The sequence below is a fragment of the Mustela lutreola genome, chromosome 10 (assembly GCF_030435805.1).
Source record: "Mustela lutreola isolate mMusLut2 chromosome 10, mMusLut2.pri, whole genome shotgun sequence".
Classification (NCBI taxonomy): domain Eukaryota; kingdom Metazoa; phylum Chordata; class Mammalia; order Carnivora; family Mustelidae; genus Mustela; species Mustela lutreola.
Window position 1 is genome coordinate 27,205,595 of NC_081299.1, and position 25,963 is coordinate 27,231,557.

Consider the following 25,963-nt stretch of genomic DNA (forward strand, 5'->3'; position numbering starts at 1 on the left):
TATATTAAGGGATCAATATTTGTGAATAGAATTGAAATGATCTAGTAATTGTGGTTCATAAATACAGAGGGGGAGTCAAGAAGTGATATTGAGTGCACAAGATGGACTCAGCATTCCTGACTCTTCAGGTAAGTAGAAACTCAAGATTACCATCCTCTTTTCTTACTTTCACCCCGACTTGGAGGTTCTATGGTTTTGTACCTTAAGCTGATGGTACAGTTGTCAAGCATGCAGCTTCCAGCATTCCTGGTATTGCTAGAGCCCTGTTATTTCTGTGTACTGCGGGAAGATGGATCAGAGATGGATTCTGGCACAGGGCCTACTGGGAAATTTTCAGTGACAGCTAGTGTGTACATCAATGGGCCTAGCGTTCCTCTGGAGGCCCAGTGTTGTGACTTTCAAATTCCAAAGCTAACCTGTGTTAGCTACCACCTGTCAGATTTCCTTGGAAGCAATCTAGCCATATTGAACTCCTTTTCAACAGCAAGAATTGATTAGGTTGATCAAACTTGAGCAAATTGGAACATGTAAGAGATTTTCCTAGTTGAAATAAAACTTAATCTATAACCCTTAGTGAAGCAGAAATAAAGTATTTAGCAGAGTAAGTGGGAGGATGATCAGTATGACACATTTTGCCATAAATTTCAGTTTTAAAAATGATTGATATTCGGAAGGTCTCAGAATTTGGCTCTTGGTTGCTACTCAAGAGAAAGGTAGTGAGCTCCCAGTATCCTGATTTTTCAGGTCCTAGAGGTCGAGGTTTTGAGTCCTGGCTTGTCCTAACGCCCCTGGACATTCCTCTTTAGTATTGGTTGAGCAGTCTTCCCTTTGCCCTGTCAATTGGCAACATATACTGCAGCACATTCTTGTCTGGGAATTACCTTGGAGCAAAATGAGGCTGGGTATTTGTTGAGAATCTTTTGACTTAACAAACCCCAGAATCTCATGGCAGTTAGGGTGGCTAAAAGAAAGGGTTATAGTGCAAAGAGGAGACTTTAAAGATCTGAGCCTGGGCCATCCCTAGACTGCTGTCTACTGCTTAAATGGAAAGTAGCATTGAATTGTAGCAAATAGATCCCCCCTATTTGATTCTAGCTTTCAAGCCAATTTATTCCTCTGGCTACAGGCTTAGGAAACCTGGCAAGCTTAGATGTTGCAGAGTGTGACAGAAGCAATCCTTTAAACTGGAAAAGTGGACTTCCTGGGATACATTTAAAAGTTCTCCACTTAAGAGCCACAGCTGCCTTCCCCCAGGTATCATATCAGAGTTTTTGGAACACTGGTTTACCCTACAGGAATATACTGTCCCTTTGTTCTAGACTGCAGGACCTTCAGCACTCTCCTCTTGGCAAAGTCTTATTTGGACAATGAAGCCTTGTAGGACCTTTCTAGGGAGCCCTCCATTCATTTTCCCCACCTTCTGAAGGCAAGCTTTCCCTCTTAAAAGAGACAGTGGGAGTTCCCAGCCATGTTTTTGGAAAAGACCAATGGCTTGTTAAGTGATCTGACAAGGAGGAACTTGGATACTTTGAAGTATATGAATAGGTATAGTCTCTGTTATTTAATTGCATCCTCACAGCATTCACCTGAAGTAGTTTATCTGTTACTTTCAATTGCACATAACAAGCCACCAATTAAATTGGTTTAAATAAGAAACCTGTAACATGACAAAGAATTTTTGATTTAATATGGCTCCAAGGTTTGTTAATGCAGTGATTAAAGTGATAATACCAACAAAGGTTCTTGCAGTGACTTTCCTCTGCTATTCTGTGTTGGTTTATCCTCATGTTAGTTTGCCTCAGGGTCCCAAAGTGGCTACTGTAATTCCAGGAAGGAAGTGCTGACAGAATAATGTGTAACAGAAAAGGTACTAATTTTTCCTTACATTTCATTTTAAAGTAAGGAAATCCTTGGAAGCCCCAGCAAATCTGGCCTCCTGTCTTACTAGAAATGGGTCATCTCACTCCTGTCATTGGCAAAGCTAATGAGATCATCCATCATGAGTGGCTTAGATTAATTAGGAATTACACTCTGAGCAGTTATCCTGCTTCATCAGTCTGGTCTGATGAGGGCTCCTGGGTAGGTATCCAGCAGTGTCTTCTCTACTTGGGTATTCTGACTTTTAGAGATGTAGGTTTAGAGTGCCTTTTGGAATCACATCGAATAGCAGAGGGCCTTTAGTCTAAGCTCTGTCCCTATGGGCAGTATGTTTTATATTGTGTTCTGCTGCAATACAAAAGAACTTTCTGCTATGTAAAAACTCCTGATGGTCTGAGAGAAGAGATTTGAATTCGAGTCAAATTGAGTAACTTCAGCCCACATAAAAGAGAGGATTCTATCCAGTTGCTGTCATCATCCAGTGGTGGTGTTTCTCTAGCTCAGGAAGCCTAAGAATGCAACTTTCAGAGGCCACTGATTTCCTTGTCCCTCAGATGTCTGTGCTATTTTATAGTTTTCCCTTCTGAAAGCAACCAGTGCCACAAAGGATGAGGGCAGAGTTTTAGCCTGCTTCCTGAGCCCCATTCTTGAGAGCCCACTTACTAATCCATTCATCCCACAAATCAGGGAATGTTTCAATGTCACAGGCACTGGCACTGTTCTAGGCATTGGGGCTATGACAAGATAAAGACCATGTTCTATGGCATTAAGAACCAACTTGTTTGGGAATGAGGTTATCCAAAAATAGGGTGTGCATGTGGTTGGGGGAGAGCCTCATACAATTTGCTTTTGATAGAATCACTGGACCTCTTGCCTTCCCACTTTTTGATATTCTACAATTAACGTACCTTTTACATGGGCTCACTCTGAAGAGGTGGTGGGGTCCCTGAATAGCAGAGGTAGATGGGAAGGCATGGTTGATACTAAATCATACTGAATTAGGAGATCAAAATCCTGCTTAGTCAAGGTCAACAGAGAAGAACACAGCCTACCTCAAGGGTTCATCACCATCACAATGACTATTCTGGGAGAGGACAAGGCAGCAATCACTTAGGCAATCAGTTCCAGAATGAGAGTTTGAGGGTGTGATTGATTTTACCCTGTCGGGATGCTGCTACTGACTTGGATTCCGTATATCTACGTATTGAAAATAACTTTTAGGATAGTGTTTCATCCTGTGACATTTAATATTTTGAAATTGATGTTCTTAAAGGGTTAATGTTGGGAAGAAGTGAGGCAAAAATCAGGCAGATGACAGTTTGAATTCCATCCATTTATGAAACGTTTACTGTAAGGTAGGTGCATCTAATAAGTGTTTTAAAATGTTAATGATAGTAAGCTTTATTCACTAACATTTAGTTACAGAGGGTTCTGGTTTATGTACATTCCCTAACTTAACAACAGTTATGTAAGATGTTAGTCTCTCCATTTCTCAGATAAGAGGCTCAAGTGACTGATCGAAAGCCCCACAATGATTGGGGGGAACTGAAGATAGGATACATTTTCTTTTTATCCCAAACTTTAAAAAATGAAATACTTTGATTTTTTAAAAGTTTGAATAACGTTACTGATATTTAGGGACTTGGGCAAAAATCATGAATCTTCAGTCTGAATAGTATCACTTTTTCATTAAAGCGACATATTAAGGACCTGCTATTTCCTAGTGAGTGTGCTGGCCATGGTAAGCTTATAAAATTTACAAGCTAGTGCAGAAGGGGGCACACAAACTTGTTTAAGTGAAACAAATTACAGATGGGGAGGATTATTAGGGGAATGCTGTAACAGAAAAACGGGCCTCCACCGTAGATAAGTAGTCCGGAAAAGACCTCTCAGATAAATCAGGCTGAGATACAGAAAGAAGTGGACAGGGGAGGGAAGAAGAGAGGGTGAGAATGGAGGGAAAGGAGAGGTTCTGTTCCTTGCCAAGAGAACCAAGAGCAGAGGGGAGCCAAGTCGGAAAGGAATGCGTTTTGGCGGTAGTGGGAATTAGAAGCAGACTAATATAGCTGTAGTATAGTGATAGGGAAAGTCTTGCTTGAGAAATGAAGGGTCCGTTTACGCGGTGCGTTTTGGCTCTGCAAAGAGTTTGATCTCAGTGTGACACGCTATTAAAGCGTTTTAAACAAGGAAATTACCCGAAGTGAAGTTTGTGTAATGTCTCGTTTCTTTTTCTTTCTTTCTTTTTTTTTTTTTTAATTATTTTGTTTGCGAGAGAGAAATCACAAGGAGGCGGCGGGGGAGGGGGGGGGATGCAGGCTCCCTGCTGAGCAGAGAGCCCCATGTGGGTCTCGATTTCGGAACCCTGAGATCGTGACCTGAGCCAAAGGCAGAGGCTTAACCCACTGAACCACCGGGCGCGTCTAATGGCTCGTTTCTTAATACTCTTTCCCCAAGCTAAATTGTACAACCCTCGCACCCGCCCACGGTTGTCAAAGCAACAGACTTGGAGTGATCAATTGCGGTGGTCACTTGACCGCTTACTGAGGAGGCGGCGCGAGGTGCCGCCCAACCTGGGCGGGGCGGGAGGGCTCCGTAAGGAGGGTGGCTCTTCCCCAGACGTGCTCGTCCCCGTCACTCCGCTGCGGGTCCCAGCCTTGCACCACGGACCCGCCACGCTCCACGCACGCTCCTCCCCAGGTAAGCTGCACCGCCCTCTGCGACGTCGCCTCCGGCAGGCACCGCCCCACGGTGGGATGGTGCTGAGTCCAGCTCCTCCGGGTTGTCTCCGGCTGGCACGGCCCTGCGGCAGACGGTGGGAGGGCCCGCCCACCGCGCGTGCCCCAAGCTCCGCCCAGGCTCCGCTCCCCGGCACCTCCCCCGCGTCTTCCGCGCCGGCTGCGCCCGCACCGACGTCGCGCCCACTGGGCTTGGGGCGGAGGAGCGGAGAGGCGAGGCCTGGACGTCTGGCGAGCCCGGGCAGCGGAACTGACGCCAGCGGGCTTCCGGGGGCGGCCCCCGGGGAGGTCGGCGGCAGCGCCGCAGTCGTGGAGGGGCAGTGGGAGCGTAAGCGGTCGCGGCGACGCTAAGTTCCGCACGGGCTCTTTCTCGTCTCACGCTTCCCCTTCCTCTCGCATAGTCGCGTGCTCCCTCCCCACGGCGGCTCTTCCCGACGGGATCTTTCGGAGTGCGGTTGCTGAGGAGAAGCCATCGCCACCTCGTCTTGGGGCCGAGTGAGGGTGCCTGTCGCGCCGCGTCGCCTCCTGCGCTGCCTCCTTGCCCCCAGAGGTGGGCGCTCTTCTCGTTCGAAGCACTCCCCCCAGCTCCATGAATGGAAATCGGCTCCGCAGGTGAGCAAGTCCGAGGTGCTTGGCCCGGCGTGGGGGGGGGGGGGTGCCCCAGAGCATCGTCTCTCCCTCCGCCCCAACCCAGGTGCGCGAGTTGAGCGCGGTCCGGGCGGCTCCTCCTCCCGCCCCCCGCCCGTCCCTCCTCCGCCTCCCCGCAGCCCCGCCGCAGTTCCCCGGGGCCACTGAGTAGGCAAAACTGTGGGGAGGGGACAGTGCTTAAAGGATTGAAGTTTGGGGTTCTCCAGACGATATTACTCTATTTTCTCGAGTCTAGAAGGGTTTGTCGTCTGTTTTGTTATTCCGATTGAAGGTGTAACGGTGTGCGCGTCCTTTAACCGGGTTGTGTGTCCCAAGGAGGCGCTGGGCGGTCTGCTCTCTTACCTCTTAAGGTAGTTGTGAAGCGACATGAAGATAACGGTGAGAATTAAGTTTGAGATAGGTGTAAGCGCAACGTCAAATGCAAGATGGCATTTCCTCCATCTCCGAGTTCTCTTCTGTTGTTTGCGGCAGTATTGTATATAGTTGCCTAGGATTTCGAAAATGTCATATTGGTCCGAATTACTGCTTACGTGAGGAGGTGGATCTTAAGATTGCTGACAATATATATTTTTTCATTCCCTATACCCTAGAGAAGCGGTTATTATATTCTTGGAAATTGGGGATTTAAAAAAAACTGCTTTCTCTCCTTCGGAAAACGGCAGTCTTGAGAAAAATTGCAACATGGGCAGTGCTTAACTTGAAAAAGAATTACCATTCTTTATGATTCTGAAGTAATTGATAGACATAAAGTAGGTGTTACATAATGGTTTGCTTTCCAAAGGGTCATACTTAATATGCTAAGTTTGATGGTGTGTGCTTCATCCAGATGGTAACACGTTTATAAGTTAATTTTCAAAACATTGGGGGTGGGGGATGGCTTGTTACTGATGGGATCACAAATTCTTGAATTTCACATCTATTTTTGCCAGTTTGGGAGGTACTTGAATTTAAGAAAAACTTAAATAATAAAGGAAACCAGTGACCTAACGATAATAAAGGATCTGTTGATTAGGTTAAGAAGTATAATTGTCGATTGCCTCAGTGGCTCAGTCGTTAAGCATCTGCCTTTGGCTCAGGTCATGATCCCAGGGTCCTGGGAACAAGACCAGCATCAGGCACCCTGCTCAGCGGGGAGTCTGCTTCTTCCTCTCCCACTCTCCCTGCTAGTGTTCCCTCTCTCCTTGTCTTTCTGTCAAATAAATGAAATCTTAAAAAAATTTAAAAAGTATAAATGTCAGGAAATGCTGACAAGAACAAATTTGTAGAGGTAGGATGGGGAGAGGTGATTATTGCAACTTTTAGTATGTGAAATTTTCTCTGATTCTTTTTCCTGATTCTTTTTTGTATGCTTCATTTTTTTTAATCTTCATATTTTTAAAAAATCTATTAATTGTGAAGTTTTAGGCTTTCATTTGTTTATCATTGATTTATATATTTCTGAAACTGCCCTGCCTTTGTTTTTTAATTTTGTATCATACTGTTTAGAATATGATGGTCTAGGGCTATAGATGACTTTTATGTAACTGTCCTGGTGTCAAACCTGCAAAAGAAAACATGAAAGTTAAAAAATGTATTAAGCACCCTGAGTTTTAAAGATAGTTTTGAGGGTTTTCAAGTTTTTTTTAGTCTTTTTCTCTTTTGGGCTTTTTGTATGCAATTATGCCCCAGTGTGTGGACAACGTCTTAGAAAATATTTCTGAAATCCAGTCACCTAGCCCACTGGTCCAACTACCCAAGTATGATTCAGTAAATGCTTCTGTGAATTCTTGAGCTATAGATAAGTTTTACATCTTGTTTTTGCTTATGCCATTGCTGAAATATATACCCATTTAACTATTTTCATATCTGGGGAGGTAGAATGAGATAATATCAACCACATGCTTAGATATCTTGAAATTCAAAGTTTGCTCTTCAGTGTAGTTTATACATGATTAACTGTAATGTAATAATGAAGATAAAGTATAATATAGCTCAAAATTGTCATCATCAAAAACAGAATTTTCATTCTTCCTTAGGCTTACATACAGTTGTTACGCTGCATATGAAATTGAAAGCATATTTGGGCAAAACATGCAACTGAGTTTTAAGTGAAGAATTTGACAGGTATCAGGGCACCTGCTTGGCTCAGTGGAGAGTGAGACTGTTGCTCTCAGGGTTTTGAGTTCAAGCCCCACACTGGATGTGGAGATTACTTAAAAATAAAACTAAAAAGGGAATTTGTCAGGTACATACTTTGGTTTAAAATATTTTAGACATGGGTGCACCTTGATGTCTCAGTCCATAGAGCCCAGGACACTTGATTTCATTTGTGAGTTTGAGCCCCACCTTGGGTGTGAAGATTTCCTAAAAACATTTTTTTAGACATAAGTGTTCTCTGATAGTTTGTTGAGTCAGTGTTGGATCTTTGCACCAATTTTGTTCTAAGGTTTATGTGTGTGTGTGTGGAGATTCTTAGGTATTACCTTATGAAAGGATATTTTAAATTTTAGTTGTTAGGAAGATACATAGAAAACTTTATTTATATTGGAGGACTTGGAGTTAGAATACAAATGCCATATAATTGTTTCTTGGTGAATCATTCCTCACTAAAAGTTATTATGTCTTTTTTTTGCATGTAATATTTTAAGTTATTTTTTAAGGTGTCTTGTACATTGTACTGATTTAGAACTTTGTGAACTTTTTTTTGTTGTTGTTGTTGTTGTTTAAGATTTTATTTATTTATTTATTTGACAGAGACACAGTGAAAGAGGGAAAACAAGCAGGGGGAGTGGGAGAGGGAAAAGCAGGCTCCCTGCCAAGTAGGGAGCCCAACATGGGACTTGAACCCAGGACCCTGGGATCTTGACTGGAGCCAAAGGCAGACACTTAATCAACTGAGCCACCCGGTGCCCCAGTTGGGAGAACTTCTGATGAAACCCTATTTTTTTTAATAGTTTAGTTATATTTGGACTGAAAGTGTATTTTAATTCTAAATAAGTGTGAATAGAAGCAGCAGAAATTTTCATCAAGATATCAAGTTCTCCTGAGTAGTAATGTTTTAGAACCTTACTACTCTAGTATGTATTTTTAGGTGAAGTCAGACTATTGTTGAGGGCAGAAGAAATTGTCATCACCTACCAATGGAAGAAAAACGTTTACTGTTACTTTAATGATATGCAAAGTGATTTGATATGTTTGGGTAGTTGTATACAGTTTTGCAGGAGTGAATAGACCATGTTTCTTAGTGATACTTTTTTTTTTTTTTTTTTTTAAGATTTTACTCACTTATTTGACAGAGAGAGATCACAAGTAGGCAGAGAGGCAGGCCAGAGAGAGAGGGGGAAGCAAGCTTCCTGCTGAGCAGAGAGCCCAATGTGGGGCTCCATCCTAGGACCCTGAGACCATGACCTGAGCCAAAGGCAGAGGATTAACCTACTGAGCCACCCAGGTGCCCTCTTAGTGATACTTTTAGGTTCATGTTTGGATCTGCAAAGTGATTTTAAGGCTCTGCATTTTTCTAATAATAAAATCAAGGGTCGCCTGGGTGGCTCACTCCAAGTGTCTAAGTCTTGCTCTCAGCTCAGGTGTTAGTCTCAGGGTCATGAGTTCAAGCCCCACATTGGGCACCACACATGGAACTTACTTAAAAATAATAATATTAATAATAATAAATAATCTGGAAAAATCATTTGAGAATAAATTCCAAAGAACAAAAGTTATGTGTATGGAAACTAGGTTTGAATATGAGTAAAAGTTGTGGATTCAAAATACTAAAATATATAATGCCATTAGGGTCTCAGTTTAGTATTTAAAGTAATCATTATGGGGTGCCTGAGTGGCTCAGTGTTTAAGCGTCTGCCTTTAGCTCAGGTCATGATCCCAGAGTCCTGGGATCAAGCCCGGCTTGGGGTTCCCTGCTTGGCGGGAGGCTTGATTCCCCCTCTCCTACTGCGTCTGCTTGTGTTCCCTCTCTTGCTGTGTCTCTATCAAATAAATAAATAAAATCTTTTAAAAAATAATCTTTTTTAATCACTTTGGGGTATATTTTCTTGCTTTTAGATTTTTGTCTTGAAGAAAAATTGTCAAAATGCTGCTCTGTCTGGAGGGCATGAATTTTGAACATGCAAAAGGTTTTTCTGCTTGGTTGCCACTAAAATTTTAACTTGTACTGTTCTTAAGTGGCCATCATTACTTTTTCTCTACTATTTGCTGCTCTTGACCGGCAGTGGGTCTTAAAAATATGCAAAATTATTTTGATTTTTGTTTTAGAATTGGATTAATTATTTTTTTCTCCTGAGGGAAAATTGAAAAGGAGGCAAGAAACAACTTTGTTGTTCTAAACAAAGACTTAAAGGAGAAAAAGAATATGTAGGTAGCTCTCAAATGTAATTTGATTAACATTGATGGAAACTTTTAAACTTTATCCATGATTCCATTACCCTGATCACTCTTTAAATCTCTAAGCCAGATTTCAAACAAATATCTATTTTTTAAAAATTAAGGAATTAAGTAATTTAGGAAAGCTGTTAGAATAAATGAAATTATTTCAAGATGCTGCTCCCTTTTGCTCTTTTGGAGAATTTTATGTACTAAGTTGTGAATTTAGATTTAGCTTATATTCATTTATGTTTTCCAGTGGGAATACTGTGTTTGTTTGGTTCTTTCTATAAGTGAGGGCTGATAGCATGCGAAGAGGCCTGGGGCCCTGTAAAGGGGACATTTCCTGGAAGAGTTCTCTGTTGTATATGGAAAAACTATAGTTTAGAATTCTTGCTGTCATAAACTATTGTATTCTGGTTGAAGACTGCTTTTTTCATTTTATAGCCATCTTTTTTCACACAGGTTCTTATAGTCTTCAGATATCTGAGGGTCTGTCTGAAAGATGAAGTAAATATTTTGTTAATCTAACAAAACATTTTCTCTTATAATACTTAAAATTGGGATCTAAAATAATTTACAAGGTTTCTTTTTGATAGATGGGAGAATAAGGTAAGGTGATAGTTCATTTTGGGGGAAGATAAAACTAAAAATATCGTTTATTTTAGAATAATATCCTTCTAAACCTATGTAGTTTCAGTTTGTTGGGATAAACAGCACTCACCAGACATTCCTACTTCTAATTCAGTTGTCTAGGATACCCAACAGACCCCCATTCTTGGCTCATTAACAAAACAGATGTGAGAAAGAATATTGTGTGGTTTTTCAACCATAATGGTAATGCTGTTAAGATACATGAACAGCCTTTCTGTATTTGGAGTTTCTGTAGTTTTCTGCCATTATCTGTGTTAATATTAATAACTTTCTTTGGCTACCCATTGCTTTAAAAAAAAAAAAAAGACTATTGAGATTTAGCAAAACCATGTCATACAACTGATGTTTTCTCTTAATGTGGGCTTTTTGTCCTTTGATTACAATAAAATTTATTTACATTATTCTGAAATAATAGTGAAATAATTTGGAAGAATTCTTTATTTTGACATCAGCCAGTTTTTTTCCTATATTGTTTCTAAGTTGTCAAGTTCTCAAGAAATCAGAAGGTATCTATAGAATATAAATATGGGATATTTTTATGTTTTTCATTTGTGGAAGAAATTTTGCAAGAAAATGTTCTCAGTTGTTGGCTTATATACATAGTACTATTTTTAAGTGATTACCAATACTTGATATTTTAACGGATTTCTAAATCATCTGACAAAAGAAGTTCATTAGTGTATCTGAATTTTTAAAAAAGTTTAAAGAATAGATTGAAAAATGGGTTATACTTTAGCAATGAAGTAATTTTTTCTTTTAAAAGAAACTTCTGGTTTCTAAATTAAGACTTGATTTCTATCTATATATTTAACATAAGAGTGGCATTCCTCTAAAGTTACTCAAAAATTTTCTAAAATTTTTGCTTGGCTGATCACTGTTTTTCAGAAGCTACCCAACCTTTAATTATGAAATAATCTCAAGGCATTTCCGTAGTGCAGGACCTACTTGGGTAATGTGCTGTCTTGTTTTCAAGGGGCAAAATGCCTTTTTAGCAATTGTTCCTCAGTACTGCCATCTGAGAAATTTTACCCTTAGCAGGCTGAATTTCTAGAAGTGATTATTTAGCTATAGTGAAATACTAAATGTAATATGGTAGGGGCGCCGGTGAGGCTCAGTTGGCTAAGCGACTGCCTTAGGCTTGGGTAGTGATCCCCGAGTCCTAGGATGGAGTCCCACATGGGCTCCCAGCTCTGCAGGTGGTATGGTTCTCCCTCTGACCTTATCCCCTCTCATGCTCTCTCTCACTCTCTCAAATAAATTAATCAAAAAATAAATGTAATATGGTAATATGTGCCCTGTTTGTACAGATTCATTGAGTGAATAGGTAGAACTAGGTGGGAGGTTACTAAAATCTCATGCTAATGTTTAATGCTTAGCCTTGTGGGTTTATGTAGTAAACAGGCATTTTATTATGTCAAATTTTGACACCAACCCAATATATTTTTCCAAAACATATCAAATTTTTTCTTGGGTATAAAAATACTTGTTTATTTTTAAAATGCAAACAGTATAGGAAAGTCTAAAATAGAAAGTGAAGGGGCACCTGGGAGGCACAGTGGGTTGAGCCTCTGACTCTTGGATTCAGCTCGGGTCATGATTTCAAGATTGTGAGAGATGGTACCCCACAGTGGGCTCCTTGCTCAGTGGAGCCTGCTTGTGACTTTCTCTCCCTCTGCCCTTCCCTTTGTGCTCTTTCTCTCTCAAATGAATAAATCTTCAAAAAAAAAAAAAATAATATCCCATCATCTGGATAAAACCATTGCTAATTTTTTCTTGTATATCTTCCCAGACATCCATCCATCATATTAATTTTTTTAACTTGTATTTTCTACTCAGTAGTGTATCTTAGATATTTTTTCCATAATAATGCTTACATTTTTACAGCAGTATGATAATCTTTACTCAGTACGTATTTAACCAATCTAATTGATGGTGGTTTAGGCTTCTTTCTTTTTTGCTTTTCATTATAAATAAAACTCTGGGGACACCTGGGTGGCTCAGTGGGTTAAAGCCTCTGCCTTTGGCTCAGGTCATGATCCCAGGGTCCTGGGATGGAGCCCCCATCCGGCTCTCTGCTCAGCAAGAAGCCTGCTTCCCCCTCTCTCTCTCTGCCCAACCTCTCTGCCTACTTGTGATCTCTCTCTGTCAAATAAATAAGATCTTTTTAAAAATAAATGAGTAAATAAATAAATAAAACTTTTGTAAGTATCCTAGTATGTACGTTTGTATAGTGGTCCAGTGATTGCTTTAGGATAAATTCCTAGAAGTGGAATTGAGATGCATTCCATGAATATTGAAGCAGAAGTTCCCAGTGAAAATCCGTTATTTTCATAATAGGCTATAGTATAAGCTGTAGTTGATTTATTCACTGCTTTTCATCATTCACATTTGCTGCAGGCTGTTATTTAGCTTTGGACTCAAAACTAGTACATGTTAAAAAAAAAAACCCAAAAACTAATACATGTTAGACTGTTAGGTCAGTGAACAACATATACACAGATACCCTTTGAATATGTATTGTTTTATATTTGAAGTTTAATGTTGGTTAGTTGATATTAGCCCATACTTCCTATAGCTACTGAAAGAAACATTTGAAGTGGAGTTTCCAGATAGTGCTTTGTATTTCTGTGTAATTACATCTTCAGATCCAGTGGGCAATATATGTATTTGTTAAATAACTGAAAAGTGTTTCACTGGGTGTATAATTTGTTGTATTCATTAATTTACATTAAAATATTTTTTGGATACTTGATGATTTTATAATAACAGTAGTTTATAATAACAGTAGTAGTAGTAGTTACATTGCTTATTCATGAAAGTTTTCGGTTTTTTTGCCATTTTGTATAAATAGCACCCAGCAAAATAATGGGGGGAAAGATTGGCAGTGTGATGTAGTATACAAAGCATTGATTTTAGAGACCAATCTTGGCTCTTAAATTAACTGACTTGATAATGATGTGTCACTGTAGATTCAGTGATTGTAACAAATCTACCACTGTGGTGTGGGGATATTGATTGGGAGGCTATGGGTATGTGTGGGCAGGAGGCATATAGGCAATCTACCATCTGCTTGATTTTGCTGTGAACCTAAAATTGCTTTAAAAAATAAAGTCTAGGGGTGCCTGGATGTCTCAGTTAGTTGGGCGTCAGACTCTTGGTTTTGGCTTGGGTTGTGAGGTCAAGCCCCATGTCAGGCTCTGTGCTCAGTGCAGAGGTAGCCTCAAAGATTCTCTTCTCTCGCTCCCCCTCTGCTCCTTCCCCTGGTTGTATATACACATGTGCACTCTCTCTCTCTGTCTCTCTTAAATAAGTGCAAATATATATATATATACATATATATATATTTTTTTAAAGATTTTATTTATTTATTTGACAGACAGAGATCACAACTAGGCAGAGAGGCAGGCAGAGAGAGAGGTGGAAGCAGGCTCCCCGCTGAGCAGAGAGCCCAACAAGGGGCTTGATCCCAGGACACTGGGATCATGACCTGAGCCAAAGGCAGAGGCTTTAACCCCCTGAGCCACCCAGGCGCCCCAATGCAAATATATTTTTTAAAAATCTGTTAAAAAAGTTAACTGTGGGGCGCCTGGGTGTTTCAGTGGGTTAAAGGCTCTGCCTTCAGCTCGGGTCATGATCCTGGGATTGAGCACCGCATTGGGCTCTCTGCGCAGCAGGGAGCCTGCTTCCCCCATCTCTTTCTGCCTGCATCTCTGCCTACTTGTGATCTCTCTCTCTCTGTCAAATAAATAAATAAAATCTTAAAAAAAAAAAAAAGAATTAAAAAAAATTAACTGTGACTTTGGGTGGTGCATTTAATATTCCTTAACCTTAATTTCCTTGTTTGTACAATGGGATGGTAAAAAGAGTTTTTAAGTATATGCAAAGGAAATGGCAAATCTTTTCTTCCTATTTTTTAAGACTTATTTTATAGAGAATTGAGGATGTATACAAATAGGTAGAATTATATAATAAATTACCATATACCCATCACCCAAACACAACAATCATCAACCCACATCCAGTTGTGTCTGAAGATTTCCCATCCTTTGTATTTTTTGAAGTATATTCTACTCATAATACTATTTCATTCATAAATATCTACTATTTACAGAAGATACAGGCTTTTTAAATAAACCATAGTACCATTATCACTGCAAAATAATAATAATATATATCAAATATCTAGTCAGTGTTAAAATTCCTGCTTGTCTTAGCTATACTTTTGTTTTCATTTGCCTTTTATTTATTTTTTCATTTTTGAGTTTGGATCCAAATATGTTTCACTGATTGTGATTGATTGTCTTTTTTAAATTCCAGTATAAATAATACATAGTGTTATATTTGTTTCATGTGTACATTATAGTGATTCAACAATTCTATACATTACTCAGTGCTCATCATGATAAGTGTACTTCACCAGTTTGTTTCCTATATTTGGTAGTCTGGGTTTTTGGTCTCTTTTTTTTTTCTTTTATGTTTCTTCAATTCCACGTATGTGTGAAATACGGCATTTGTCTTTAACTAACCTGTTTCACATAGCATTATACTCTCTAGATCCTACCATGTTGTTGTTGCAAATGTTAGAGTTCTTTCTTTTTTATGTCTGAGTAATACTCCACTACAGTGGTGTGTGTGTGTACACATATCACCTCTTTTTTATCCATTCGTAATTGATATATCTTTCAAGTGTCTTTTAATTGGTAAGTTTTCTGTCCTTTCCCCCACCATGTTATTTATGGATTGTTTGTCCTTTTAGAGTTATCACAGTCTGGATTTTGCTGTTCCATCTACATTGTATAATTTAACATGTTCCTTTCAATTTTCTGTTAATCACTAGGACCTAAAGTCTTGATCATGTTCAGGGCATTCTTTTTGAACTTACTCCAGTGAAGTTTTGGTTTCCTCACTTTGCTGAAATTGCTCTTATCAAGGTCAACACAGAGTTTGCTAAACCCAGTCGTCAATTCCCAAATTTTTATTTTATTTGTCTTCATTTGATTAAGTTGCTTACTTATTGAAACACTTTTTAAAAATATTTATTTTAATTTTTAGAGAGAGAGAGAAAGCCTAAGCAGAAGGGGCAGAGAGAGAGGGAGAAAGAATCTCAAGCAGACTCTGCACTGAGTGTGTAGCCGACACAGGGCTCAATCTCATTACCTTGAGATCACAGCCTGAATTGAAACCAAGATTTGCATACTTAACCAACTGCACTACCCAGGTGCCCTAAAACACTCATTTTTCCATTTCTTTCTGGGTAGCACTCTCTCCAGGTTTTCCTCAACCTTACTGGATACTGCTTTTCTGCCTCCTTCTACGCCCTCTTCATTTCCCCAATCTCTAAACATTGGGAGTATTCCAGGGCTTAGGGTTCTTCTGTATCCTACCGCAGTCTGGGTAGTCTCTAGTCCAGTAGTTTCAAATACCATTAATATGCCGAGGACATTCATGTCTCTAGCCTGGACCTCTCCCTTGAACTTTATACCCATCTAACTGCTTACTAGACACCTCATTGTATAGACGCATCAGACTTAGCATGTCCTAAAAATTTTCTTGATTTCCTCTCTGAATTTGCTCCAGTCACTGAGTCTTTCTTTCTTTCTCTTTTTCAGATTTTATTTAGTTATTTGAGAGAGGGAGAGCAGGTGCATGAGAGAGGGAGAGAGAGAGAGAGAGAGAGAGAGCACAAGCTGGGGGAGGGGCAGAGGGAGAGAGAGAAGAAACAGACTTCCATATATCAGGGAGCCTGATATGGGGCTCCATCCCAGCACACTGGGATCATAACTTGAGGTGAAGGCAGACACTTAACTGACTGAGCCACCCAGGTGCCCTCCCAATCACTGAGTCTTTTCTGACTCAGTAAATGACACTTCCATTCTTTTAGTTGCTTAGACCGGGAAAAACAAAACAAAACCCAAAACAACCCTTGAGAGCTCTTTTCTCTCAATTCACCCACCTAATCCATTAGCAGTTTCCATCAGGTTTACCGTGTAAATATTTTCCACATCAACATTTTTTCCCCCAACTGCTACCACCCCACCCTAGCCAGAATTATCCTTTGCTTGGACAGTCAAACTAGCCTACTAACTGGTCTCTCTGTTTGTACCTTTACATACAGTTTTTCATACAGCAGCCAGAGTGATTGTTTAAAAAAAAATTTAAGTCAGAGCAAATGCTTCTTGACCCTTTGTTGGTTTCTTATATCTCAGAATATGATCCAAAGACCTCATCATGGTTTTCAAATACTGTATGATCTGATCTCCCATCATCTCTCTGACCTCATCTCTTATTCTCTTCTTGTTCACTGTGCTTCAGGCGTAGTGATTTCTTTGCAGTTGACCAAGCAGGCTTCTGCTTTTTCCTTTATATTTAATTTTTCCTCTGCCTGGAATATTCTTCCAGATGTCCACATGACTCTTTTTCTCACTTCCTCTGCTTTCTGCCGACTTGTCACCCTTTCAAAGAGGCCTTCTTTGATAAACTCCTCTAAATTGATTAACTACCTCTTCTGTTCCACCCCGCTTTCTATCCCCTTAACATATTGTATTTTATTTATTTGGCGGGGTGAGGGGCAGAGGGAGAGAGAGGATCTTAAGTAGGTTCCATGTCCAGCCCAGAGCTTGATGCAGGGCTCTGTCTCAACCCTGAGATCACCTGAGTGGAATCAAGAGTCGTCAGATGCTTAAGTGACTGACCCACCTAGGTGCCCCTATCCCCTTAATGTGTTTTATTTTTCTTATAGCTTAACTACTACGTGATTGGCAAAAAGAAGTGCAGTATAGTCTGCCTATCCAGCCCTCCCATAAATGCTTCCTGAGGACTAGCTCTTCATTAATACTATTAAAATTATTGTTCACCTGAGCCTGAACAGTGCTTGATAGTTGGAGGCAATGATTCGTTGAACAAATTAATGATTCAGTGGATGAATGACTTAATAATGAATGATAGACTTTCAGCCAGTGTTAGTTTGTAATAGCCTAATGGTATAATGGTATAGTGTAATGGTAATTTGTATAGTGTAATGGTTAAAAATGTAGGCTCTGAATCAGACTATTTGCAAATCCTGGCTTTGCTACTTCTGTGATAGTGGTTTTTAATCTCCCTATGCCTCAGTTTCCTCAATATAATATAGTGTAGTTGCCAGAAATCACGTAAAATATATCAAATATTTAGTAATAAAGGTAGGGGTGCCTGGGTGGCTCAGTCATTTAAGTGCCAGACTCTTGATTTTGGGTCAGGTTATGATCTCAGGGTCATGGGATTGAGCCCTACCTGGGGCTCATGCTCAGTAGGGAGTGTGCTTGAGATTCTTTCCCTTTCCCTCTGTACCTCCCATTCATGTGCATGTGCTCTCTCTCCCTAAAATAAATAAAATAAATCTCTAAAAAAAATATTTAACAATAAAGGTATCTATTGTTAATATTAAATTTCCTTATATATTAAGGTGGAATATCCCCCCCCAATATGTCCCCTAATATATTAGGAACTACTTAAATAACTGTGACTTATTACATGTGTCTATAAAAATTTGAAAGTAATTGTTCAATAAATATTTAAAGTAGATAAATGACCTTTTAGGTTTTTTATTTTCTTTTAAAGAAGTTTTATTTAAGCAATCTCTACACTCAGCATGGGGCTCACACTCATGACCCTGAGATCAAGAGCGATATGCTCCTCTGAGCTAGCCCAGGGCCCCTATGTTTTCAATTTTTAAAAAAAAGTATCTAAGAGGGGCAGTGAGTTTCATAAGAGAATGTGGTATATAGGAAGAGTAAAATACTATTTTTAAGCCAGTTTTGATAGTAATTACTTGTAAATAAAATAGCAGGAAGCTATTTTTAACACATAAAAGGTATTTTAAAATTGTAATACCTAATGCTAGAGAGGGTAAAAGAGAGATCTGTGATAATGATGTGTTCACTTGCTAGTTTGGCAGTAAATATCAAGAGTCAGGAACACATTTTTATTCCTACCCTTTGATTTGGTAAGTCTACTGAAATTGATATGAAGGGGAAAAAATTCTGTATACTGTTTCCTGTTTTTACCTCCCTTCGCATACTAGGTGCTTAACGCAGGGAAATGCACTTAGTGTACTGTGTGACATGTTGTGGATGCTTCTTAGTATGTGTTAAAGAACTAGTCGTTTTTCTTTTATAACTTAAAGCCACGCACATCTGGAATGTATAGTTTTGGGTTTTTTTTAAAGATTTTATTTATTTATTTGACAGAGAGATCATAAGCAGGCAGAGAGGCAGGCAGAGAGGGTGGGGGGAAGCAGGCTCCCTGCTGAGCAGAGCCCGATGCAGGGCTCGATCCCAGGACCCTGGGATCATGACCTGAGCCGAAGGCAGCGGCTTAACCGGCTGAGCCACCCAGGCACCCTGGAATGTATAGTTTTATCTCATTTTTAAAATAAGGCAGCCGAACATACCTCAACATAATAAAGGCAATACATGAAAAGGCCATAGCCAACATATTCATATTCATGAATACATATTCATATTCAACAGTAAAAAGCTGAAAATAAGGTCAGGAACAAGACAAGGACACTAACCCTTGCCACTTTCAAGATAGTACAATTAGAACAATTGAAACAGAACAATTAGGCAAGAAGAAATTAAAGGCATCCTAATCTGAAAGGAAGAGGTAAAGATGTCACTATTTACAGGTGACATACGTAGAAAACCTGGAAGATTCCACCAAAAAACTATCAAATCTTATAAATGAATTCAGTAAAGTTGCAGGATATAAAATCAATATACAAAAAGTTGCTGTATTTTTGTACACTAAGTAATGATCTATCAGAAAGAGAAATTAAGAAACCAGTCTCATCTTCAACTGAATCAAAAAGAACAAAATACCTAGGAATAAATCTAACTAAAGAGATAAAGCACGTGTATACTTAAAACTTTAAGACATTGATAAAAGAAACTGAAGACAACACAAATTAATGGAAAGTGCTCATGGATTGGAAAAATTAATATCGTAAAAATGTCCATACTGCCTTAAGCAATCTGTAGGTTCAGAATAATCCCTGTCAAAACTCCAATAGCATTTTCCACAGAAATAGAGCAAAGAATTCAAAAATTTGTATCAAACCACAAAAGACCACAAATAGCCAAAGCAGTCTTGAGAAAGAAGAACAAAACTAGACACATCATGTTCCTGATTTCAAACTACATTACAAAGCTGCAGTAATCAAAACAGTATGAGGGCGCCTGGGTGGCTCAGTGGGTTGAGCTGCTGCCTTCGGCTCAGGTCATGATCTCAGGGTCCTGGGATTGAGTCCCGCGTCGGGCTCTCTGCTCAGCAGGGAGCCTGCTTCCCTCTCTCTCTCTCTGCCTGCCTCTCTGCCTACTTGTGATCTCTGTCTGTCAAATAAATAAATAAAATCTTTAAAAAAAAAAACAGTATGATATTGGCATAAAAATAGATACATAGGTCAATGGAACAGAACTCAGGTATAAACCCACATGTAAATGGAAACTTCAAATTTTCATGCCTGAAGATGTGAAGTGAACAGAAATTAAAGTCCAGAGTCTGCGCATGATGAAGATTATACAGAAGACCTTCTGTGCCATCAAATGCTGTACTAAGGGTGAAACTAATCTTGAGATGAATGACCCTCACTGGAAGGCTATCCTATAATCTTGAATTTATGTTAAGTTGCACTGGACTGATAGTATTCCCAGGCACCTGACAGAAACAAATGGAGATCTTGAGGAATATATCTTTATCCTGGTTCTCACATTATTTCTACAAATTACTTTTCAAGTACAATGACCATATACACATGCTAACAAAATACCATGAGCAAGAAAGACAACAGACGATGAAAACAAAATCACAGATTTCAGATATGGAAGCTGTCAGTAGCAAACTGGAAAACAAATGTTTACAAACAACTATACATATATAACTATATATGTAATTTTTAAAAAACTTTTTATTTTTTTACGATTTTGTCAGAGTGTGTGAGAGAGCACACAAGCAGGGGGAGTGGCAGGCAGAGGGAGAAGCAGGCCCCTATTGAGCAAGGAGCATGATGCAGGATTCAATCCCAGCACCCTGGGATCATGACCTGAGCTGAAGGCAGGCGCTTAACCTACTGAGCCACTCAGGCATCCCAACAACTATATATTTTGTAAAAATTTTATTTATGTGACAGAGAGAGCACAAGCAGGGGGAAGGGGCAGAAGGAGAGGGAGGCTTCCTGCTCAGCAGGGAGGCCAACACAAGGCTCAATCCCAGGACCTGGAGATCAAGACCTGAGACAAAGTCAGATGCTTAACTGACTGAGCCACCGAGGCGCCCCTAAACAACTATATTTATAGGGCTATGGTGGCAACTGGGTTAGATATAGCATCCATGCATGCAGACTACTGAGGGCAAATTTTAGAGGTGTTTGAAAAAGATAAAAATAAATAACAGAGGAACCTTTCTGAAATACTGATCTCAATTGAAAATTAAACATGTTATGGGCACCTGGGTGGCTCATCCAGTTAAGCATCTGCCTTTAGCTCAAGTCAAGTTTCCAGGGTTCTGAGATCCAGCCCTATATCAGGATTCCTGCTCAGGGGGAACCTGCTTCTCCCTCTGTCTGCCCCCTCCCTGCTTGTGCATGCACTATATATATAAATGTTTCAACCTAACAGACCACATAAGAACATATTTATGGATTCTCAAGTTTCATTTATAAAGAATGCATAAGAAAAAGCTATCACAATGCCAAATACTAGAAGACCATGTCTGTGGAACTTTGAAGATCAAATTGTTGAATGTATGGGTTCATTTCAGGGAGTTTGCATATGACGGTAATATATGTTAAATGTGTGAAGGGTTGGAAAATCTCTTCTTACCCGCCCCCATGCCTTTTTGTATAACACTATTTAAAGACATGCATTAGAATAACAAAAGATGAATTTGAAACCTGAAGAAGGGAGACTATTGGGAGTTGGAAAGGATTGGTAGTGAGCAAAGAACCCGTATAAACTTAAATATATTAATGTATTAAGGTATTGGTTTTCTTATAATGAGATATTTTCTCCATATTTTTCTACAACAGTGAGTGTTGTTGTTATCCATTATTGTATTAGCTTAAAACAACAGCAGCAATTTATTATTTCTCAGGATTTTGTGGCTAGAAGATCAACTGGTACCATTACCTAGATAGAAGTGGGAGTCTGGGCTCTTTGTACTTTGGTCTTTCCATGTGGCAGATTGGGCTTCCTTACAGTATGGAGACTGGGTTCCAAGAAGTAGCATTCCAAAACAAAGGGAGAAGCTGCAGATCTTTTTAAGTCTCAGAAGTTACACAGTATTACTTCTGCATTCTGTGGAACTCCGGAGACAACCCAGATTCAAGAGGAAAGGAAAAGCCACCAATTCTTGATGGAAAGAATGGTAGAGAATTACAGCTGTCTTTTATTGTTACATGAGATACTCAATTACTGATTATGATCTCTTTCCCTGAATGTAATTTGGAAGGGATGGTGGAATAGACTAAACAAAACTCTTATGTTCCATTAAGTGAATACCTCCATTAAGTTTACCTTCATTAGCAAGGTAAACTTTATCTTGATTTAAAAAAAACAGGTTATCATAGCATATGATTCAAAATTCAAAAAGATATAAAGGGATACACGGCACTTCTGCTATAATGTGATATATGCCATCATAGTAAGCCTTAATGGGGCAGGAGTGGGAATAGACTTGAAGCTAACCAGTCAAAATCAATGCAACTTTGGGGGTCCTGGCTGGCTCATTTGGTAGATAGAGCACGTAACCCTCGATCTCAGGTTTGAGCACCTCACTGGGTGTAGAGATTACCTAAAAGTGAAATCTTAAGGAAAAAAACTAATCTATGCCAGTTTGTAACTAGACTATAATAGAAACAGTGAAAATTCTAATAAAAATACCATAACAGTTAAACATAATAAATTCATAATGATTGGGAAACATTCTGCCAGTTCCTCAAAAGGCAATTTCATCCCTAGGAATCTACTCAAGAGAAGAGAAAAGTTATGCCCATATAAGGACATGATATGGGTGTTCATAGTGGCATTATTTATAATAGCCAAAAAGTGGAAATAATCAAAATGACCATCAAATGGTCATTGATAAAATGTGGTATATCCAAACAGTAGAAAATTATTGGGGAATAAAAAGGAATGAAGTCTGATACATGCCATGAGGTGTATGAACCTTGAAAACATGCTAAATGAAAGGAGTTAGTTATAAAGGAGCACATATTATATGATTCCATTTATGTGAAATGACCAGAATAGGCAAATCTCTAGAGACAAAGTAGATTAATGGTTGCCTTTGGTTGGGGGGATTAGGAGGTAATGGTCAAGGGGAACAGGATTTCCTTTTGGGGTAAAGAAGATGTCCTAAAATTGATTATGATGGTGGCAGAATTCTGTGAATATACAAAAGCCATTTAATTGTATACTTTAAGTGGGTGAATTGTATGATGTGAATATCTCCTTAAAAATATACTACAAAAAGCAAAAAGTATATATTTTTTTAATGAGTAAGTACTACTGTAAGCATAGGATTTTAAGATGTTTAAAGAAATGATGGTAGCTTGATCAAATGGGATGGGAGGAAGGATTGAGAGTGCCATATTACAGAGATAAAGGCAAATAGCACAAACTTCAGAGGGAATTGTGCAAAAGCTATTCTAAGTCTGAGCATGTGGCCAAACTGAACCAGAGGGAACACCTTACATGTAATGAGTATCATGGACAAAACTGTATTCCTCTGTTGTTTGAATATTCGCTATTCATGTACTTCATATTCAACTATCACTTGGTAATGCAAAATCACGTGTGAACCAAAGTAACATCTGTGCTAAAGTGACATAAATTCCCTACTTACAATTGCATATAAGCTGATTCGTGTTACAGAAACAAGTGTTGGATATCAGAATGGACTGAAAAAAATCAGAAAAAAATCAATCTTCTTTCTTAGGCCCCCAGCCATCTAGCTCCCTCTCTGAAGGCAGTCATTGCTCCCACTATCTTGGTGTCCTAACAGGTATTCTGATAGTGTGTATGCTGTATAATATGAGTGTATGTTATATATGTATGTGTATAATATGAATGTATATTCTGTTTTTTCTTGCAAAAGAACATGTATTTTATACCTTTTCCTATCCTGCATTATTTTTTTCATAAAACCTATCTAATCATACTAAGGAGCTTCTCTATTCTATTTCTTTTCTATTCTTTTTAATGTTAGTAGTTACATATTATTCCATTGAATAGTTCTAACATTAATTGGGCTCTGATGTATTCATCTAATTTATTTAACACTTTTATTTTTTACTGTATGCCAGGAATGGTTCTGGGCATTATAGATCAGTGAAGGAAACAGACAAAACTCCCGTGCTCATTGGGCTTACATTTCATTGTTTTTTGTTTTTCTAAGCAATACTGCAGACAAGGATATCTTTGTACAAATGTCATTTTTTGCATGTGAAAGTATATGTGTAAATAAATACTTAGAAATGGAGGGTGCCTGGGTGGCTCAGTCAGTTAAGCGTCTGCCTTCAGCTCAGTTCATGATCCCAGGGTCCTAGGATCAAGCCCTGCATTGGGCTCCCTGCTTGGCGGGAAGCCTGCTTCTCCCTCTCCTACTCCCCCTGCTTGTGTCCCTCTCTTGCTGTCTCTCTCTCTCTCTCTTTCTGTTAAATAAATAAATACAATCTTTTTAAAAAACCAAGAAATGGAATTACTAGGTCCAAGTGCACATGCATTTTTAAAAATTAATAGCAAAATTGGAAAGTAATAGGCATTCCCGTATACCCCCCTTATTCCTGTTCCAACCAGTTCCCCCATTATTACTTTAATTTGTTACATTTATTACAATTAGGAATCCAATATTGATACATTATTCTTCTCTAAAGTCTGTAATCTGCATTAGGGTTTACTCCTTGTGTTATGCATTCAGTGGGTTTTGACAAAAATATGATGACACATATCCATCAGTACAGTATCGTACAAAGTAGAATTAAAATCCACTGTGTTCCACCTGTTCCTTCCTTCTACCCCATAAAGCCCTGGAATCTTCCTTCCACCCTGTGGAAGCCCTTGGAAACCACTGAACTTATGTTTTCATAATTTTACCTTTTCCAAAATGTCATATAATTGGATCAGACAGTACATAGCCTTTTTAGATTGGATTTTTTCACCTAGTAGTATGGATTTAAGGTTTCTCCATGTATTTTTATGCTTAACAATACATTTCTTTTTAAAGATGAATAATATCCTGCTATCTGGATGTACCACAGTTACCCATTCACCTTGAAGGACAAGTTTTGGCCTTATGGCTAAAGCCACTATAAACATTCATGTGCAGGTTTTTTGTGGATATAAGTTTTCAGCTAATTGGGTAAATATCAAGGAGCATGATTTCTGAATAGAATGATAAGAGTATGTTTAGTTTTGTTTTTTTTTTTTTAAAGATTTTATTTATTTATTTGACAGACAGAGATCACAAGTAGGCAGAGAGGCAGGCAGAGAGAGAGGAGGAAGCAGGGTCCCTGCTGAGCAGAGAGCCCGATGCGGGACTCGATCCCAGGACCCCGAGATCATGACCCGAGCCGAAGGCAGCGGCCCAACCCACTGAGCCACCCAGGCGCCCCAAGTATGTTTAGTTTTATAAGAAACTGCTAAACTGTCTTCCCAAGTGGCTGTACCACTTTGCAATCCCACCGGCAGTGAATGAGAATTCTTCACATTCTTGTCAGCATTTGGTGTTAGTGTTCTGGATTTTGGCCATTTGTATAGATGTTTAGTGGCAGCTCTCTGTTTTTAAATTTGCAATTTCCTAATGACATATGATGTTGAGCATCTTTTTATATTCTTATTTATTATCTGTATATCTTTGGTGAAGTATCTGTTCAGATCTTCTATGCTTAAGTGCTTTTATTGATGAGGCTTTTTAAAAATTTTTTTAAAGATTTTATTTATTTATTTGACACAGAGAGATCACAAGTAGGAAGAGAGGCAGGTAGAGAGAGAGGGGAAAGCAGGCTCCCCGCTGAGCAGAGAGCCAGATGTGGGGCTCCATCCCAGGACCCTGAGACCATGACCTGAGCTGAAGGCAGAGGCTTAACCCAGTGAGCCACCCAGGTGCCCCTATTGATGAGTTTTAAAAGATCTTTGTGTATTTTGGATACCACTTCTTTATCAGATAAGTGTTTTGCAGATATTTTTTCTCACTCTGTGGCTTGTGTTTTATTCTCTTTAGCAAATCGGAAGTTAATTTTCATGAAAGCTTACAATTTTTTATTTCATGGATTGTGCTTTTGGTGTCATCACCAAACACAAGGTCACTTAAGGTTTCAGCTGTGTTATCTTATAGGAGTTTTATAGTTTTTCATTTACATTTAGGTCTTTGAGCCTTTTTGAGTTTTTGTTTGGTTGGTTGGTTGATTGGTTTGGTTTTGTTTGGTTTGGTTGCAAGAGAACAGGGGTGGAGGTGGGCAAGGTAGAGGAGGGGGAGGAGGGAGGAGGGATCCTAAGCAGGCTTCCTGATCTGCAGAGTCTGAAGAGGGGCTGGATCCCATGACCCTGAGATCATGACCAGAGTGGAAATCAGGAGTCAGTTGCTGGTTAAGTTGAGCCACCCAGGGGCCCTATTGAGTTAACTTTTGAAAAGGTGTTAGGTCTGTGTCTAGATTCTTT

The 25,963-nt window shown here is 39.3% G+C and overlaps 1 protein-coding gene across 3 annotated transcripts in view; it reads left to right on the plus strand.

Moving 5' to 3' along the window:
• Positions 1 to 4,694: 4,694 nt before the first annotated feature.
• LOC131809805 (protein argonaute-3) overlaps positions 4,695 to 25,963 on the plus strand; it is a 132,612-nt gene continuing 111,343 nt past the window's right edge. Inside the window, exon 1 of one of the 3 annotated variants that reach the window (XR_009345307.1) lies at positions 4,695 to 5,225. Coding sequence is in view for 2 of the 3 variants with exons in the window: in XM_059137232.1 (XP_058993215.1) it covers positions 5,207 to 5,225 (19 nt within the window). In the remaining variant the exon portion in view is untranslated. The remainder of the gene's footprint in view (positions 5,226 to 25,963) is intronic. The other 2 variants (XM_059137232.1, XM_059137231.1) reach the window with 2 other exon arrangements.